This window comes from Neoarius graeffei, chromosome 22, assembly GCF_027579695.1.
Source record: "Neoarius graeffei isolate fNeoGra1 chromosome 22, fNeoGra1.pri, whole genome shotgun sequence".
Taxonomy (NCBI): domain Eukaryota; kingdom Metazoa; phylum Chordata; class Actinopteri; order Siluriformes; family Ariidae; genus Neoarius; species Neoarius graeffei.
This window is the reverse complement of record NC_083590.1, coordinates 48418963-48438174: the sequence shown is the minus strand read 5'-3', so window position 1 is coordinate 48438174 and position 19212 is coordinate 48418963. Positions and strand designations below refer to the sequence as shown.

The 19212-nt window shown below is 45.4% G+C and overlaps 1 protein-coding gene across 7 annotated transcripts in view; it reads left to right on the top strand.

Moving 5' to 3' along the window:
- tpm3 (tropomyosin 3) overlaps nucleotides 1–19212 on the top strand; it is a 77628-nt gene that overhangs the window by 29207 nt on the left and 29209 nt on the right. For 4 of the 7 annotated variants that reach the window (XM_060904898.1, XM_060904897.1, XM_060904893.1 and 1 more), the window contains 4 exons: nucleotides 5436–5569; nucleotides 5954–6071; nucleotides 6268–6338; nucleotides 6651–6726. In XM_060904898.1, the coding sequence (XP_060760881.1) occupies nucleotides 5436–5569; nucleotides 5954–6071; nucleotides 6268–6338; nucleotides 6651–6726 (399 nt within the window). Of the gene's footprint in view, nucleotides 1–5435; nucleotides 5570–5953; nucleotides 6072–6267; nucleotides 6339–6650; nucleotides 6727–9150; nucleotides 9227–19212 lie in introns of all 7 variants that reach the window. The other 3 variants (XM_060904894.1, XM_060904892.1, XM_060904896.1) reach the window with 1 other exon arrangement.

The window sequence follows — 19212 nt, the reverse complement described above, 5'->3', positions numbered from 1 at the left end:
CTCGCGGTGCCAAGGGAAGCCACGTCATTATGTCGCTGTATACGTCAGTTATGTCGCTACGTTTGCGTAAACCTTGGCACAAATATCAAAGCAAAAACAACACGGAAGAAGCAGCAGCAACAACAATAACACTAATAATGGATGACTTCACGTTTGTACAGCTGCTGCTTCTCGTCGCTTAAAAATGGCGATCTTTCGCGGTCTTATTGTTGTTGGTCTTAACGACTCCCCCCCCCCCCCCCCCCCTGACATAAGCGGTTCTTTCCTCTGGCCCAGCAGAGAGCTGGTGCTAGCCTGGAACCGTTTTTTCTGGCCCCAGAGCCAGTTCTTTGTCAGTGGAAACAGAAAACCCGGTTCCAAACTAAGCACTGGCCCCGAACCAGCCCTGGAACTGCTTTGGTGGAAAAGGGGCATTTGAGAACCAGTTTGCTTTTCTATAGCTCGGGGTGCTAAGGGGAGCCATGTCATTACGTCACTGTATACATCAGTTACGTCGCTGCGTTTGCATAAACCTTGACGCGAACATCAAAGCAACAACAACACGGAAAAGAAGAAGCAGCAGCAACAACAACAATAATAATGGATGACTTCGTGTTTGTACAGCTGCTGCTTCTGGCTTTACGGTGCTTCATTCAAAATGGTGCCCTCTCGCGGTCTTGCTATTGTTGTTGGTCTTAACAACTCCGCCCCCCGCTGACGTAAGCAGTTCTTTCCTCTAGCCCAGCAAAGAGCTGGTGCTACCCTGGAACCAGTTTTTCTGGCCCAGAGCCAGTTCTTTGTCAGTGGAAACAGAAAACCTGGTTCCAAACTAAGCACTGGCCCTGGAACTGATTTGGTGGAAAAGGGCTAAGCATGACTACGTATATTTTATATGGGGGTGCCTTGAGAATTTTCATACTTCTGAAGGGTGCCGTGAATGAAAAAAGGTTGAGAAACGCTGATTTAGACTGCAATTCGTGAACTGAGGAGAATCCAAGAGAGAAAAGGTCAGATTCGTTGGAGACAGCAAACCAGGAAGCAGAGTTGGTTAATCAGGATGAGGTGAGGGCAGCCGTGAAAAGAATGATGACTGGGAAAGCAGTCGGACCAGACGGTATCCCGATTGAGGCTTGGAGATGTTTGGGTGAGACGGCTGTGGAGTTCCTAACGAGATTGGAGAGTGTGCTAGTCCCAATATACAAGAATAAGGGAGATGTACAGAGCTGCAGTAATTACAGAGGGATAAAATTGATGAGCCACACCATGAAGCTATGGGAAAGGGTATTGGAGGCGAGATTGCTACCTCTCTTCTCAATCTGTGAACAGCAGTACGGGTTTATGCCAAGGAAGAGCACGTCGGATGCAATTTTTGCTTTAAGAATGTTCATGGAGAAGTACAGAGAAAGCTACATTGTGTGTTTGTAGACCTGGAGAAGGCATACGGTAGAGTGCCGAGAGATGAGTTATGGTATTGTATGAGAGAGTGGAGTGAATGAGAAGTATATTAGAGTGGTGCAAGACATGTATGAGAACAGTGAAACAGCAGTGAGGTGTGCAGTTGGAACGACTGAATGGTTCAAGGTGAAGGTGGGACTCCATCAAGGATCTGCTTTGAGTCCTTTTTTTGTTTGCCATAGTGATGGATAGCTTGACGGACGAAGTGAGGCAAGAGTCACCATGGAACATGATGTTTGTGGATGATATTGTGATATGTGGTGAAAGTAGAAAGGAGGTTGAGTTGGGTTTGGAGAGATGGAGGTATGCATTGGAACGAAGAGGAATGAAGGTGAGCAGTAGCAAAACAGAATACATGTGCATCAATGAGAATGGGGATGAGAGTGTAGTGAAGATGCAAGGAGTAGACGTAAAGAAAGTTGGTGAATTCAAGTACCTGGGGTCAACTGTGCAGGAAAATGGGGGCTGCGATAGTGAGGTGAGAAAGAGAGTGCAGGCAGGGTGGAGCAGTTGGAGAAGGATTTCGGGAGTCATTTGTGATAGGAAAGTCCCAGCAAAAGTGAAAAGTAAGATGTATAAGACAGTAGTGAGACTAGCTGTGATGTATGGACTGGAGACCGTACCCTTAACGAAGAGACGGGAGGCGGCAGAGTTGAGGATGTTAAGGTTTGCAATGGGAGGGACAAGGTTGGACAGGATAAGGAACTAGCACATCAGAGGGACAGCACATGTGGAGAGCTTGGGAATTAAGAAGAAGAAACCTTTGTTACATGCACACTTCAAGCACAGTGAAATTCATCCTCTGCATTTAACCCATCTGAAGCAGTGAACGCGCTCACACCCAGAGCAGTAGGCAGCCACACCAGAGCGCCCAGGGAGCAGATACCTTGCTCAAGGGCACCTCAGCCCAAGGCTGCCCCACGTCAACCTAACTGCGTGTCTTTGGATTGTGGGGGAAACCGGAGCACGTGGAGGAAACCCACGCAGACACGGGGAGAACATGCAAACTCCACACAGAAAGGCCCTCGCCAGCCGCTGGGTTCAAACCTGGAACCTTCTTGCTGTGAGGCGACTGTGCTAACCACTACACCACCGTGCTGCCCGTTTAATTAAGCTCAGAGAGATGAGACTGAGATGGTATGGGCACATCCTGAGAAGAGATGCAGAGCATGTAGGAAGGAGAATGTTGAGGATGGAGCTGCCAGGCAAACGAAAATGAGGAAGGCCAAAGAGGAGATACATGGATGTGGTGAGAGAGGACATGAAAGTGGCAGATGTGGTAGAGAAGGATGTGGAAGACAGGGAGCAATGGAGACGAAAGATCTGCTGTGGTGACCCCTAATTGGGAGCAGCCAAAAGATGATGATGATGATTAGACTACAATTCCCCACCCATACAACGGCAGATTAGTCAGTCATCTTGCCATACGTTCTTGCTGCGTCTTAGTCAGGAGATTGGCAATGTCGGAGCCGTTTTTAAACTCTGTTTGAATTTATTTAAATGATTTATGTTGATAAGATTCCAATGCAGGCGGCATGGTGGTATAGTGGTTAGCGCTGTCGCCTCACAGCAAGAAGGTCCTGGGTTTGAGCCCAGCAGCCGGCGAGGGCCTTTCTGTGTGGAGTTTGCATGTTCTCCCTGTGTCTGTGTGGGTTTCTTCCGGGTGCTCCGGTTTCCCCCACAGTCTAAAGACATGCAGGTTAAGAAGAAGAAACCTTTATTTGTCACATGCACACTTCAAGCACAGTGAAATTCATCCTCTGCATTTAACCCATCTGAAGCAGTGAACACGTGCGTGCGCACACCCAGAGCAATGGGCAGCCACACTACAGCGCCCGGGGAGCAGTCAGGTGTTAGGTACCTTCAGCCCAAGGCTGCCCCACGTTAACCTAACTGCATGTCTTTGGACTATGGGGGAAACCGGAGCAGGTTAGGCTAATTGGTGGCTCTAAATTGACCGTAAGTGAGAGTGTGAATGGTTGTCTACGTGTCAGCCCTGCCATGACCTGGCGACTTGTCCAGGGTGTACCCCGTCTCTTGCCCATCGTCAGCTGGGATAGGCTCCAGCTTGCCTGCGACCCTGTAGGACAGGATAAGCGGCTACAGATGATGGATGGCTGGAGATTCCAATGCAATTTAAGCCAATGAAATACTAGATTCATGGTTTAAAGTTATGAACAGCGAATACGGTGCCATGTTTAGTTTGGTGATGAACGTGATTACCATGTCATAGCCAATTGTCTAGCAGCCTAATTGAAAGATTGATGGACGTCTGGTTAACATGTGATAAAGAGCCAGTCCACCTGTAACAAGGGGGGGCGGTGAAGTGCAAACAGTTTTCGTCTGCGTCTACGACAGAGAGCTTGTTTTGAGTTGCTTGTAAAATAAACCACTCTCTTTATTTTTATACGTGCGTTGTCCATAGTACTATCGCTGCTCCAAGAAGCCGCAACTGGAAAGCTGCGTCTACAGGCAACAGTTTGGCCTTGACCAATCAGCTGAGTCAAGTTTATTTGTATAGCGCTTTTAACAACAGACGTCGTCACAAAGCAGCTTTACAGAATTTTAATGACTTTAAACATGAGCTAATTTTATCCCTAATCTATCCCCAATGAGCAAACCTGTGGCGACGGTGGCAAGGAAAAACTCCCTCAGACGACATGAGGAAGAAACCTCGAGAGGAACCAGACTCAAAAGGGAACCCATCCTCATTTGGGCAACAACAGACAACATGATTATAACATTAACAGCTTTAACGTGAAGTCTGTTTCGTTGATGTTATAAACTCTTCATTGATGGAAACTTGAGTGCAAAACTGTTCATGACAACTGCAGTCCTAAAGTTAGCAAGTCAACTGTAGTCCTCAGCCATAAAAGCATTACTGTAAGAGTCCAGAGCGTCTTCCAAGCGCGACTTTCAACTGTCCATATGGGGCCGTCCTCCACAGGAAAGATGTGACTCGACTCCAGCCAGACGTAGGGCATCAGGATGGATCAGGCAGGTCTGAGGAGCAGAAGAGGTCAGCATCTCGATCTCAGGATTGACGTAACTCGAAGGAAGGGAGGGTGAGAGAAAGGGAGAGAAAACACAGGTTGTTGGGTATGTCCAATCAGCGTTCATGTCCTTGCATGTTGTCGAGGACGAAGGTCAAGAAACGTGTCGAACGAACCAGGCGAGAAAATACAAATATTCTGACATGGTCGACTGGGTTTCATGAGGCTTCTTAGGTGCCACATTGCAGTTCTTCAGTTATGTCGTGCTACAAAACCTATCCATTCTTCCCAACACTTATATTTTGACTCAATTGTCTCTCATCATTATCTCTAGCCGCTTTATCCTGTTCTACAGGGTCGCAGGCAAGCTGGAGCCTATCCCAGCTGACTACGGGCGAAAGGCGGGGTACACCCTGGACAAGTCGCCAGGTCATCACAGGGCTGACACATAGACACAGACAACCATTCACACTCACATTCACACCTACGCTCAATTTAGAGTCACCAGTTAACCTAACCTGCATGTCTTTGGACTGTGGGGGAAACCGGAGCACCCGGAGGAAACCCACGCGGACACGGGGAGAACATGCAAACTCCGCACAGAAAGGCCCTCGCCGGCCACGGGGCTCGAACCCGGACCTTCTTGCTGCGAGGCGACAGCGCTAACCACTACACCACCGTGCCGCCCTGACTCAATTGTATTTGCAACAAAACCAGGCTAAATTTGTGTCGTCTGATCCCGGGATTAGTCACAGGTTCCCAACTCTTGAACCCCTTGTCCTGCAGATTGTAATGTTTTCCCAGCTCTAAGCCCTCTCCTTGAGCTCTTGTTGTTGACTCGGGTGTGTCAGGAACAGGGCGTGCGTATCGTATCGTATCCCAGGACCAGACTTGAGAACTTGACCATATATGCCTCTGCAACTGTGTTTGTCCTGGAGTTGTTCTTAATATGCTCCCTTTCTACACTCACCCTTTCATTACATGATTGTGTTAATGTGTGTGTTGTAGGCTGAGGCCGAGGTGGCGTCTCTGAACAGGCGTATCCAGCTGGTTGAGGAGGAGCTGGACAGAGCTCAGGAGAGACTGGCTACAGCCTTACAGAAGCTGGAAGAGGCAGAGAAGGCAGCAGATGAGAGCGAGAGGTACATGCGCATGGTCACATTTGACGACCTAGCAGTTTATATTATAAGGCATCTGCGTCCACATCACAAGCAGACGACCAAACCATGTCCCCATTTACATCTGGTATTATGAATGTGTCTCCAGTGAGCATCGTGCGGTCTGTTAACGCAACTTAGAGTTGAAATGAAGGAGAAAACGATGGCCGGCGCTACAAAAAGTGTGGCTCCTTTAATCTCTGCTGCTATAACGTTGATGTTATCCGTTCGCCTAGTGCTGGCGAGTTCGACCATTCGGCGCCGTTTCCAACCACTCCGAATGTTTGCGTGTTTTCTGCCTGCGGTAGTTGCACGGTTTATGAACATGGCCTCGGTGAATCAGCGACTGTTTTTGTGTCTGTGGAACAGAGGCATGAAGGTGATTGAGAACAGGGCGCTGAAGGATGAGGAGAAGATGGAGTTGCAAGAGATCCAGCTGAAGGAGGCCAAGCACATTGCCGAGGAGGCCGACCGCAAGTACGAGGAGGTGAGCGACATGCACACGCGTCCCTGATACCCGCTGGTACAGTACACCAGGCATGCAGTACTGACCCGAAGAGCGTCTGCAGCGTAGCGATCGTTGTTCTGTTACACTTGCATGGATAAAACGTCACACGGTGGTATGAAATGGTTTGGCTGATTGCAGCATTTGGAAGTAATTTTGTGTGTGCGTGTGTACACAGGTGGCTCGTAAGCTGGTGATCGTTGAGGGAGAGCTGGAGCGCACTGAGGAGAGAGCCGAGCTCGCCGAGGCGTGAGTCATGCATCTTCTCAACAGACAGCCTCTTCTATAAACTACACGTTATTAGTACAGTGACTCTTTCCAGCTGTTGATGTATGACAGAGAGCCTCAAGCCGTTTGTGTGTGTTTTTAATAAAGCTAGCTCATTTAGGCATGAGGGAAATGCTTGCATTAGCATGACAAAAGGAATGTGTTTTCCTAACCTGAATTTGTGTGTGTGTGTGTGTGTGTGTTGTCTGACTATGCCCTCATCTCCCCTGTTCCTTTTTTTTTTTTTTTGCATGTTTTACCCTCGGTGCAACTTCCTTTGGCCTAAACTAACAGTAAAATGAAGCAGATGGAGGAGGAGCTAAGGGTGCTGGACCAAGCACTGAAGACTCTGCATGCTTCTGAGGACAAGGTAGAAGTGCTACGTGTGTGTGTGTGTGTGGATTCTGGATCCTCTGTTATACCCCTTTTCCACCAAATCAGTTCCAGTGCTGGTTCGGGGCCGGTGCTGGTTCACAACTCGTTCAACTTGCGAGCCAGCTGAGAACCAGTTTGCTTTTCCATAGCTCGCGGTGCTACGTCAGTTACGTCGCTACGTTTGCATAAACCTTGGTGCAGATATCAAGGCAAAAACAACACGGAAGAAGCAGCAGCAACAATAGATGACTTCACGTTTGTACAGCTGCTGCTTCTCGTCGCTTAAAAATGGCGATCTTTCGCGGTCTTGTTATTGTTGTTGGTCTTAACAACTCCGCCCCCCCGCTGACGTAAGCGGTTCTTTCCTCTGGCCCAGCAGAGAGTTGGTGCTAGCCTGGAACCAGTTTTTCTGGCCCCAGAGCCAGTTCTTTGTCAGTGGAAACAGAAAACCCGGTTCCAAACTAAGCACTGACCCCGAACCAGCCCTGGAACTGCTTTGGTGGAAAAGGGGCAATACTGAGGGTCATTTTGTGTTTTGGAAGGAATAGTAGCAGTTATGTAGCACCTCCTGACGTCTGATGGTGTTCGAGTTGAATGTGTATACTTTGTGTGTGTGTGGGGGTTAGTCACACAGGACTCTGTCGTCAAAGTTGTTTAAAGTCAAGCAAAAAGTCACCCAGGCTCCTTCCTCCAGCCGCGGCCATCTCCGACCTGTGCTTGCGCTGTCCTGCATTGTCTGTTTCTTTCTTTTCCACCTACTTGATCTTGGCTGACACTGTTGAAGCCAGAGTTCTGCGTGCCTGGTTGTTTAGACTGAGAACATGGCCGGGTCCTCACAGCATGAACAAGCATGAACAAGCGCTTCTCGCATGTCGGTGCCAAATTACCCTCGTCACGCTGCGCGTTTGCCAACAACTCGTACAATCAAAGATCTGAATTCGCATAGTTTAAAATGTAGGGCTTGCCTTGTTCTGTTCCACCGTGTTGAAAATGCAACTGTAGATTTGTAAGGGTTTATTTTTTATTTATTTATTTTATATGTACACTACCGTTCAAAAGTTTGGGGTCACTTTGAAATGTCCTTATTTTTGAAAGAAAAGCACTGTTCTTTTCAACGACGATCACTTTAAACTAATCAGAAATCCACTCTATACATTGCTAATGTGGTAAATGACTATTCTAGCTGCAAATGTGTGGTTTTTGGTGCAATATCTCCATAGGTGTATAGAGGCCCATTTCCAGCAACTCTCACTCCAGTGTTCTAATGGTACAATGTGTTTGCTCATTGCCTCAGAAGGCTAATGGATGATTAGAAAACCCTTGTACAATCATGTTAGCACAGCTGAAAACAGTTGAGCTCTTTAGAGAAGCTATAAAACTGACCTTCCTTTGAGCAGATTGAGGCCAAGTTTACATTAGACCGTATCTGTCTCGTTTTCTTCGCGGATGCACTGTCCGTTTACATTAAACCGCCTGGAAACGCCGGGAAACGGGAATCCGCCAGGGTCCACGTATTCAATCCAGATCGTGTCTGGTCCGGTGCTGTGTAAACATTGAGAATACGCGGATACACTGTGCTGAGCTCTAGCTGGCGTCGTCATTGGACAACGTCACTGTGACATCCACCTTCCTGATTCGCTGGCGTTGGTCATGTGACGCGACTGCTGAAAAACGGCGCGGACTTCCGCCTTGTATCACCTTTCATTAAAGAGTATAAAAGTATGAAAATACTGCAAATACTGATGCAAATACTGCCCATTGTGTAGTTATGATTGTCTTTAGGCTTGCCATCCTTCCACTTGCAAGTGGTAAGTGATATGCGCTGGGATCTCACACACAGCGGCTCAGTCTCGAATCACTGCTCGTGCGCTTCACTCGCGCGCTCTGTGAGCTGCGCAGGGCCGGAGTGCGCACCATCCAGAGGGCACTCGCTGTTCAGGGCGGAGTGATTTGGAACGCAGGATGCCTGCGGAGCCGAGCGTATCCGTGTATTGGTGTTGCTGTGTGCACGCGAATCGCTTTAAAAACGTTAATCTGATGATCCGCTGATACGGTCTAATGTAAACATAGGCTGAGTTTTCAGCTTCTGGAGTTCATTTTACAACTTATGGCGGTAAATAAAAGTGTGACTTTTCATGGAAAACACAAAATTGTCTGGGTGACCCCAAACTTTTGAACGGTAGTGTAAATAGAAGCTTCACACTGTCACCTCACGGTGCTGCCTTTAAGGACTGTTCATCACCTGAAGTTCTTCTTGCTGTCCCTTTCTGAGCTTTGTTCTTCACTGACTTTATTTTTTTTTTTTTGGTATATGTTCTGTTTCTTTGCTTATTTTTCCATTCATGCACTTTTCTCCCTTTCCCCCTTCTTCTTGCTGCTTTTCTCTTTTCAAAACCAAAAATGCCCGTCCTGCTTTCAGTAAATGTGCCGAGCTGGAGGAGGAGCTGAAAAATGTCACCAACAATCTAAAGAGTCTGGAGGCTCAGGCTGAGAAGGTAGGGAGTGTGTGTTGTATCAACCTTTTGGGAATGTGTGCGTGTGTGTTTTGTATTTATTATGCAGGTGGCAAGCCAAGCTCCGAAGCCAAATGTCACGCACTGTACAAACCACACGTTATCACTAGAGCAGCGCTTACCTAGAATTCGCACCAGACATGTCGAATAAGTGCATAGCAACCGTTCATTCAGTAGACATCGCCTGCCTGTGGTCCTGTTCACCTTTACGATAGCGCCCAGGCGAGTCCGGCTCGTGACTTGACTTGGACTTGAGCACTGATGCTCATAAATTGGAGACGAGGACTCGGATTTTTTCTTTATTTTTTGCAACATGCCGTAATAATTTGGTATAAGCTTTATATCTCCGTTAATTTTTGTCCCAGTTTCATGCAAGAGCGTCACACCTGCGTGCTTTGACGCGTGCGTCAGATAGACTCTCGGGCGCTCTGGACAGTGCACGCGCCAAGCGGACTCTCTCATGCACCGTAAACGACTCGCACCTGCACAGGAGTAAGGCGCAATCAGCGCGCCTATGTGAAAAACTGTGAAAACGCACTCACTTTGCGAAGTATTGAGTTGCATTGCTGACACATTACCGAGCCTTGTTTGGTTTCCTGATCCCTGACTTCCTGTTTTTCGTCTTCGATTCTGCCAGGTCTACGATGGCTTGTTTGTGCCTCGCTTGACCTATTGCCTGTTTCACCATTTTACGGTTTTCTCCACCGTTCTGGATCGTTTACCGTCTTCAGTTGTTTTAATAAGCACACCTCCTGCACTTCCATCCGTCTCCCAACCATCTCTGACCGAATACTTCACACTCCCTGACAGATAGCCCTTTTCCACCAAATCAGTTCCAGGGCTGGTTTGGGGCCGGTGCTGGTTCACAACTCGTTCAACTTGCGAGCCAGCTGAGAACCAGTTTGCTTTTCCATAGCTCGCGGTGCTAAGGGAAGCCACGTCATTACGTCGCTGTATACATCAGTTACGTCGCTACGTTTGCATAAACCTTGGCGCGAATATCGAAGCAAAAACAACATGGAAGAAGCAGCAATAGCAACAATAATAATGGATGACTTCACGTTTGTACAGCTGCTGCTGCTTCTCGTCGCTTAGAAATGGCGGTCTTTCGCGGTCTTATTGTTGTTGGTCTTAAGAACTCTGCCCCCCCCCGCTGACGTAAGCGGTTCTTTCCTCTGGCCCAGCAGAGAGTTGGTGCTAGCCTGGAACCGGTTTTTCTGGCCCCAGAGCCAGTTCTTTGTCAGTGGAAACAGAAAACCCGGTTCCAAACTAAGCACTGGTCCCGAACCAGCCCTGGAACTGCTTTGGTGGAAAAGGGGCAAAAGAGAAGCACATTCTCCTGTTCATATGGCATTTTCAGGGACAAACTAATGTTAATGGCGCTGAAACCGCCACCGTCAAATGGTGCGGTTGGAATCTTGGACCAATAATGGACTCAATTTTAATTTTTTAATTTTATTTATTTTTTTTTAAATGACTTGATTTGGACTTGAACACTGGGGACTTGAGACTGAACTCAGACTCGAGGTTTAGTGACTCGATTACAACACTAATACTACCAATCATAATTATTCAAGTAGAAACTAAAGCCCAAACGTCCATCGTTATCTATAGTGTCGGGGCTCCTTGAGAGCAGATACCCTGCACTGATCACTCTGTCTGGTCCAAGTATCACCCTGGAATGGCTGCAATGAAATTAATTCGAATCACGTCAACTTTTGAAGCGGCTCCATATTTACACTCGGGCCCGTTTCAGTCTAAAATGTACGAGTTTTGTACGAGTCACGTTCCTTAAATTAAAATCTGTAAACGTGGCTGTTTACCGTTGAGACATTTGCCATCCCCGTACCTGGCTTTTATGTCTATAAACTCGACCATAATTGGAAGGGATTTTCCTGCTATCTGAGATCGGGACTGTAAGTTTAGGGCCAACTATTTTTTACAATACAGTTGACTTGAGGGGGGAAAAAAAACCCCTTGACCCAAGGCAGTGGGATGGTGACTAAACGTTTGTTTATCTGTAAATATCATATTTATTGTAATTAAAAATGTGTTTTTTTGTGTTTTATGTGCATCTCGTGTACCCCTTTTTCCACCAACCAGGAGTGGGTTCTTTTCTGGTTCGCGCACCAGATTTTGATAAATTGGTTCGGACAGAAGTGCAAACCGTGACCCCATCAGTGGGCGTGTCGTCATTAGTTTGGAGAGGTTCTATATTTTTATAGTTAGTAGTTATCTGCCATAACAACAAAGGCTCATGGGTAATCCATGTGATCCATGATCTTGTTGGTACTCTTTACTTCCATTGTGCAACGCCTTCCATTAATGGTGCATCCTTGATTCCACTCAAAACTGGTGGAAACGCAGGCTGGTTCTTCCTTCCTTGGCACCAAGGTTCAAGGAATCCTGAACAAAACCGGTTCAAGAATCCGTTCCTTGTCCATCGGTAATGGAGGTCTTGTGTATTGAAACGCTGATTAAAATGAACGTATCTCTGCGATGCATATCTTAAAATGCTTCCGAACCGCTTCCAATAGGGTAATTGCGCCCCGAATCACCAGATTTAGAAAAATGTTCGCTCAGATTTGCTTCATACTTTCTAGAAATATTGTCAGTGTACCCAATAAATAGTGTGCAAAATTTTAGGCTTGTACCTTCATTGGTTTCTGAGATATAGGGGCTTTAAAAAAGGGGCGTGGCCCCAATTTCACTGTTGAAACGCGTGCTACGGAAAACAGACCCAAATTCCATAAATCATTACTTTTAAACTATTCATGCAAGGTACATGAAATTTTCAAGGCTTGTTCTTCAATGCCAGACGCCTTTAAATACTAAAATGGAAAGATCACAGTTCATTATTTGCCAAGTTATGGCTTGCTGAAAATCATTAAAAAAAAAACAAAAAAAAAAACTTTGGAGCAACTTTGACACCCCATATCTCCACATTAAAGCACACCAGATCTTTCAAATTTTCTTATTTATTACTCATGTTATAGTACTCTTTAGGCAACTAGGTACGTGTTCAAAAGAAATCAAACTTTCTGATTTATTAGGCTTTTTAAAAAAAAAAAATTTGCGACAAGGTCTACCATAAAAACAATTACACCACTGGAAAGGGCTTGTTTTGATTAGCAAATGCACAAAATATGAAGTCGGTACCCTAAACCAAACTATAAATGTTAAGGTATCAAGTACGGGATGTTTTGCGATTATGATTTCACATAAGGGGTGTTCACACGGCACACATTTGCATCGATGCTGCACCGATGTATTTTATTGCGATATATCTTACACCGGTGTAAATTTTGTGGAGCGTTCACACGTCACAAACCTGCTTACTAGAGAGAAGCGTGTTAGCACCGGTGCAGCCGCACTTGTGTTCACACGGCAGTTTTTGCGACCGTGCTATACGATAGTAATAATGCGGAAATGAAATATGCGCATGCGTGAAAATGTACTTCCTTTTCCCGGTTGTCATGGCATCACCAAGCGCCGGGAAAACAACGTGGATGAAGACACCAGTGTTGCCAGATACTGCTGACGTTTTCCAGCCCAAAATGTGTTCAAATCCGCCAAAATGCACTTAAAACCGCCCAATCTGGCAACACTGGAAGACACGCAGTTCTGTTGTTGTTGATATTCGCCATTTTGGAAGCGCAAAATACCAGGATGCAAATTATGCAATGCCCGTATGTAATCAACTCTCCTCACGCGTAGCAAGTCTACCCCTGTAGTGTTCAGACGTCCCATTTTATATCGGTGCTGCCCCGCAAACTAGCATTTACTCCGGAGTAAATTTCTTAAACCACCTCCCGAGCAGGGTTAGATTTGCACCGGTTTAAGCAGCTTTCAGGGGCGACACCGGTTTAACTTTGTACCGTGTGAACGCTCTACCGGGGCAGCCCCGGTGCGACACCGGAGTAAAAGTTGCCGTGTGAACACCCCTATGGATTTGACCCAATATCAAAATGCACTGGGCTGGGTTTCCCAAAAGCATCGTAGCACAAAGATCATCATAATGAGAACACACTCCCTGTCTCCTAGTTAAGATGCTCTTAGTGGTAAGAGGCTTTTGGGAAACCCACCACTGACTGATATGGAAAATGCACCAACCTAGAAAAATGATGATAAAAACCAAAGCTCGTGTCTCAGAAAGGTGAGATCGGAGATTGAGGACGTGCATGGTCTTGGTGAAGATGATGCCTAATGTTTTCTTCTTTACGGTGACTGTATTCACTCATGAAGCTCTTTACAATTTTGTAACGAAATAGGGCTGTGCCGATAGACGATGCCATCGTCCATCGACGATGGTGGTCATCCATCACAATGGAGAGCCACCATCGTGATACCACGCCCCCTCCTGTCATAAACATGCATATACGGTATCATCTGGGCCTATTTAACCTAAAAAGTTAGGTTTTTTTTTTTTTTTTTTTTTTTAGTTTAGTTAGTTAGTTTTGTTTAATATATAAATATATTATGTAACATATAATTATAAATACATAATTATATAAATCATTATAAAGTAATATCCTATTACCGCTTGTTCACGTAGGCTATGGTGCAGGGATGTGCTAGTGAACATAACATGTGGTTACACAAATACAGTATGCTACTAATAATAAATTTTGACTTCATTTTTTAGCCTACACTATACTTTTAATGTAAAATTTGTCATGTTGTTCAAACAAATAGCCACTATTAACGACTTCAGTCGGGAAATATTGCACCCCAAACGGCAGTGAAGCGCAGACTTCGGCAGAAGTCAAATAACTTTAATCTGGTAAATAGGCCTACTTTCAGACTCAAAATGGTCCACTCTAAGCCATAATGTCAAACCAAATGGAAGAATGAAGGTGATTCTGACAAATGTAAAGACAGTAAAAAAAAAAAAATATATTAAATCATGATTTTAAAAGCTGGTGCAATAATTCAAACACTAATAAATTGGAAAAATTAGCGCGTTCAAGTGCGCACTAAAGGCCGAAACGCATCTTCAATTGATATGGCGTAAATAAACAATGAGTAATAGCTTAAGTGTAGTTTCTTCTCATAGTTCGAATACTAGTCTTTCATTGTTAGAGCCGATTAATATCTTACCGTGATCAGTGAGTGCTCGGGGAGGTTCATTTCCACCTGCGCTTTGCGCAGCTCATTTCTCCGAAGCCAGCTGTGCGCAAACGCAGTGTTGACTGCTCGGCAAACTCCAAACGCTCGGTCTGTACTGGCCCTCTGTTGCGCAAGCGAGTTGGTTATGGCCAGGTTCAAATTGTGCCCAAAACAACTTAACCACGGCCATTTCAATTGCCTGATGGCTGTGACAATATTCGCCCCGTTGTTATACAGGCGATCTTTTTCTCCTCTATTTTCTATTCGGCAAGTGTCTCGCGCAATGCGTCTTCTAAATTGTCCGCTGAATGTGTCTCTGGCATGAAACTCATCTGCAGGCATTTGGACTGCATTGCCCACTCTCGGTCCACATAATGTACGGTAGCTGACATATAGGGCATCATGTTGCAGCTGGACCACATATCCGTTATCAAGGCCAAATATTCCACATCACCTAGCGCTTTTTTTCTTTACGTGCCAAAGCCTCGGATGAGTATCTAATACTTTTAATAATAATAATAATAATGTGGTATTAAAATCCCCCCCCCGCCGCCCACGATATGATCGTCCATCACGATGTTTGCACTGTAAACATTGTCGATGCCAATTAAGGGGACATCGCACAGCCCTATAACGAAACAAAAATAAGCAGTAAACTAACTCCTGGCCATCACCTGATTTCGTAAAGAGATGCGCTTATGAGTTAAACGAGTTACAAAGCATCATTCCTTTTCCACTCGTTCCTTATCGCCACTGAAATCGGGTGCGTTTTGATTTGAAGCACTCTGGATTGGGAAACACTACAATAATATTTAATAGCGTCTACTGGTATATTTTGAAAACGCATCCTACTTCCTCCCTTTTCTTTCGCCAATCAAATCCATTAAATCCTGCAGTCAGGAACTCCTGCGCAGTCATGTGGCCATAAACTGATCGTAAGCCTTCACAAGTGGCCTTTTCCTGGCGGTGCAGCTGTGTTTCATCATCCACACTGAAAGGCCAAACATGTTCAGTCACATTACGTTCAGTTTCATGGAGCTGGAATCAAAAGGAGGGAAGTGAGCACTCCTCCTGAGGTTATGAATCACTTTATCCAGAGCCCCTTTGCCCTAGAAGTCGAAAGCGTAGCGTTGCTAGACAGACATGGTGGGATGTCCATATTACACCTCACCAGAAATCTTTAGATGTCCTCATCGCAAGTTGTTTTTTTAAGCGAGCTCATAAAATCCAGGTTTCTTTGTAATGTGCTTGCTTAAACTAGTTGTTGTCCTCCTGATGAACTCCAGCTGCAACATGTTCCCACTAATTCAAGCAAAGGTGTAGCAATCGAGGCTCTCACACATGTCTGAGAGATTATAACAGCCTTAACAATGAATTACAGAGACAGCAACCTGTCCAGTCAAGGCTCTGCGTTGAGCGTAAATTGGTTATTAAAGCTAGACTGCCTTTCAGACTTCAAGTTTAGGTCATAAAAATTTCCGCGACACCCAATTCAGTGGACCGAAAGCTACCGAATTCAAATCACAGACTTACAATTTTATTAGTTATTTTTTTTAAAGGGGAAGAAAGGGCAATATATATATATATAATATACGGTTGCTGATGTGACAAAGTAACGTATTCTATCAAATTTATGTACTAGAAGACAACGAAATATCTTGGTAATTGTAAATATAATAGTCGGTACGCTAAACCGCACAAGAGTCGCCATTTTTAAAAGACCGTGACGTCAGCCCTACCGACTGCACTAGGACAGAAGCGTGTAATCATGGCGTCGGGCGCATCAAGTGAAAGCGACAGCTCTGTCGAATCATACGAAGAGATCCCGCAAGACACACTGCAAGCAGGCTATGGCTTAGAAGGGTACCAGTTTGAACCTAGGAGAGGTCCTCTCGACTCCGGTGATGACGAAAGAAGAGAAGAAAGCTCGAACTCGCTTGGTGTTTTTCAGCGGAAACGAGTGAAAAGACACGTCTGGAGGATCGTTACGCTTTCCATCGGTCCTGTTATTACACCCGAAAGCAACACACTGTGGCATTGTGTAGCCGATCACTTACAATTCATCCTACTTTCCGATTCACACGTGCGATTCCCAACCTCAATGAGCCAACACAACTGGGCACATACATACGTCATGAGTGTTACGCAGAGAAAATGAACGTGCATTCTGATTGGATAAAATGAATATCATGGCGGGCTGTTCAAACTAGTTTGCTCGAGCTACTTTCAAAACACTAACCTTTTCCAACCTTAGAACAAAAAACTTTTGTAAGTCTTGAATAAGGTTCGTTAATGTGTGTTTTATTGTTATATTTACTCTATATATTGCCCTTTCTTCCCCTTTAAATAGAGCAATTAGTGAAGTTAAGGTCACGTGGCCCTAAATCCTCTGTTGTTTTTTCCTGCTTCACCATGACCCAGTGCTACATCATGTATCACGTAGTGGGCTTTCCCCATTCACGCAAGGCATTGTGGGATACAAATTTGAAACAGGAGAGAAAAATGGAGGACGCGAGTGTGCGAATGAAACATGGAAGACCGACTACAGTAACGGAAAGAAAGCGAGAAGAAAAGATGTTATGTTATATAAGAAGGAAAGGAGACGCAGGACCAAACTAATAAATATCGGCGCTCAGCGAGCACCTCGGTGTGATCAGCTGTTCGTTTAGCGACTGTCAGTGCACGCTCAAAGTAAACCTGTAGATGGCAGTAATGCAACACTGTGGATGCCAGCTGGTGTAAAACCCAAAAGAAGAAGCAGGTAAACCTGCGCATGCGCACACGGACTTCCTCTGTCTGCTCGACTGCATGAAGCGAGCGATTTCATGCGCATTGTTTGTTTGCTTTAATCCCCTCAAATTTAAATAACTTCCCAGCCACAGAATGGCTTTTTTTTTTAATAAAAATGTAATTTTTAATAAGTAATAAATATCCGAATGTGAGCGAGTGGATTCTAACTGGTGGGGTGGATTCCATCATGCACTAAAGTCCGAGAAGCCAAGAACAGTGCACATAGTTTGAATATACGAGTATATATTGAAAATAAATATCCCAAAGTAACTGCCACAGTAATCTGTAAGGATCATCTCAGGAAATGTGAGCAGATCAATCCTATCCCGAAATCATGGAAGAGCTAATGGCCGGAACACTTGACACCGTATACACGTCCTCATCCACTACTCGTGCAGTAACCTTCACCGTCGACGACTTCTGTTTTTATTAGTGCAATCGAGTTATCAACGAATGTCAAAAGCCATGAATTACATTTTGTTATATTTGGATCATTACGAACCAGATGAGCGTTCGCTCCACTTATTGGTTGGCTGTCTCTGGGACGGAAACAAGAAAGTCTATACTGGAAGAAGGGCGTGTGTTCTGGATCGGCGCATGTTTCTGTGAGCTACGGAATCTAACCTGAAGAAATGGCAGAATTGGTATTTGCTCAGAAGTGTGGTAATTATGTGGGAAATGTACCAGACAAAACTACTGGATACCAGCAGGATCCTGAATGCACTTCGAGGGAACAGCTTGAAAATGCTGTACTGCTTCACACTTTGCAGAGACGACGTGCTGCTTCGTTGCGAGTCCAAGTGAGACCTGGCTTGCTGCTACAGATTGCGTGTTCTGCCACATCCCAGAATGAGTGTGAATGGTTGGTTGTCTCTGGGTCAGCCCTGTGATGACCTGGCAACTTGTCCAGGGTGTACCCCACCTCTCACCCATAATCAGTTGGGATAGGCTCCAGCTTGCTCACGACCCTGCACAGGATAAGTGGTTACGGATGATGGATGGATGGATGGATGGATGGTAAAGGTCTTTATACGTAGAATGTGGGTGGGGTTCCCCACGTCTGAAAATATTTTCGAACAACTATCCTGTAAATGACAACTTGCACATCAAGTGGTGAGTAAGTTTGGCTGCATCTGAACATGTACATTTCCCTACTAATAGTATGCAAAAAGTATGCAGGGTGTCTCAATACTCCGTTGGCATTTAATCGTAGTCGAATGGTACCTTTGTGTCTCAAAACCCAGCACTGTCTGTCAAAGGAAACAAAAATGATAAAGATAACTTTAGACACTGGGGGGGATAGGAGAGGAGCTCTGTAATGCAAATGGTGGGTGTACAGTCCATGGTCCATGTGGTGAAGCTTGCTATCTGTCTCGGCAACTCCTGAACCATGCAGCGAAACTGCCCGCATTCTCGCCGACTTCACAGGATAGGTTGTACCCAACGTTTTCTTCTTCCTTTTTTTTTTTTTTTTGCAAAAGAAGCAGCACCAGCTTGTCATCTCACAGGGAGGGAAAGTAATCTCATCGCCCCCTACTGGATGCGTTCTAACCTCTATGGCAAAATGAATGGGAATATCTTTTCAAAAAATTACATTTCGGGTTGCACTTCAAAGTTAAGACAATGGCTTCCATATGTTGCGCATGTCGGGCAGCTCTATCGATCCTGGTGATCATACTTTATTTTTTCCACCAATTTGAATTGTTTTGAATGTTTTTTTTTAATAAACTGATCGAAGACTACATGGACCCGACGTCGCGTATGTGACGTCACCGCAAGTCTAGCGCCTTCCCAAATCTGTAGCAGGTAGCGGCCGGCGAGTAGCCTACGTCAACATGCCGATTTGTATAGCGTGGTTGGCGGGAGAGCTGTCAGCACTTGTAAGGGCTAGTATGAAGAACAAAACTTATCAAGCCTACTGCTGATGCAGGGGCTTCAAAGTTTGGGAGAATAGCAGGGTACAAATAATTTACAGCAGGGTGCAAAATGGTAAAATGTTTGCCAGCGGCAGACATAATGCACGCAAAGCGTGCAGGGATGGATGGATAGATAGATAGATAGATAGATAG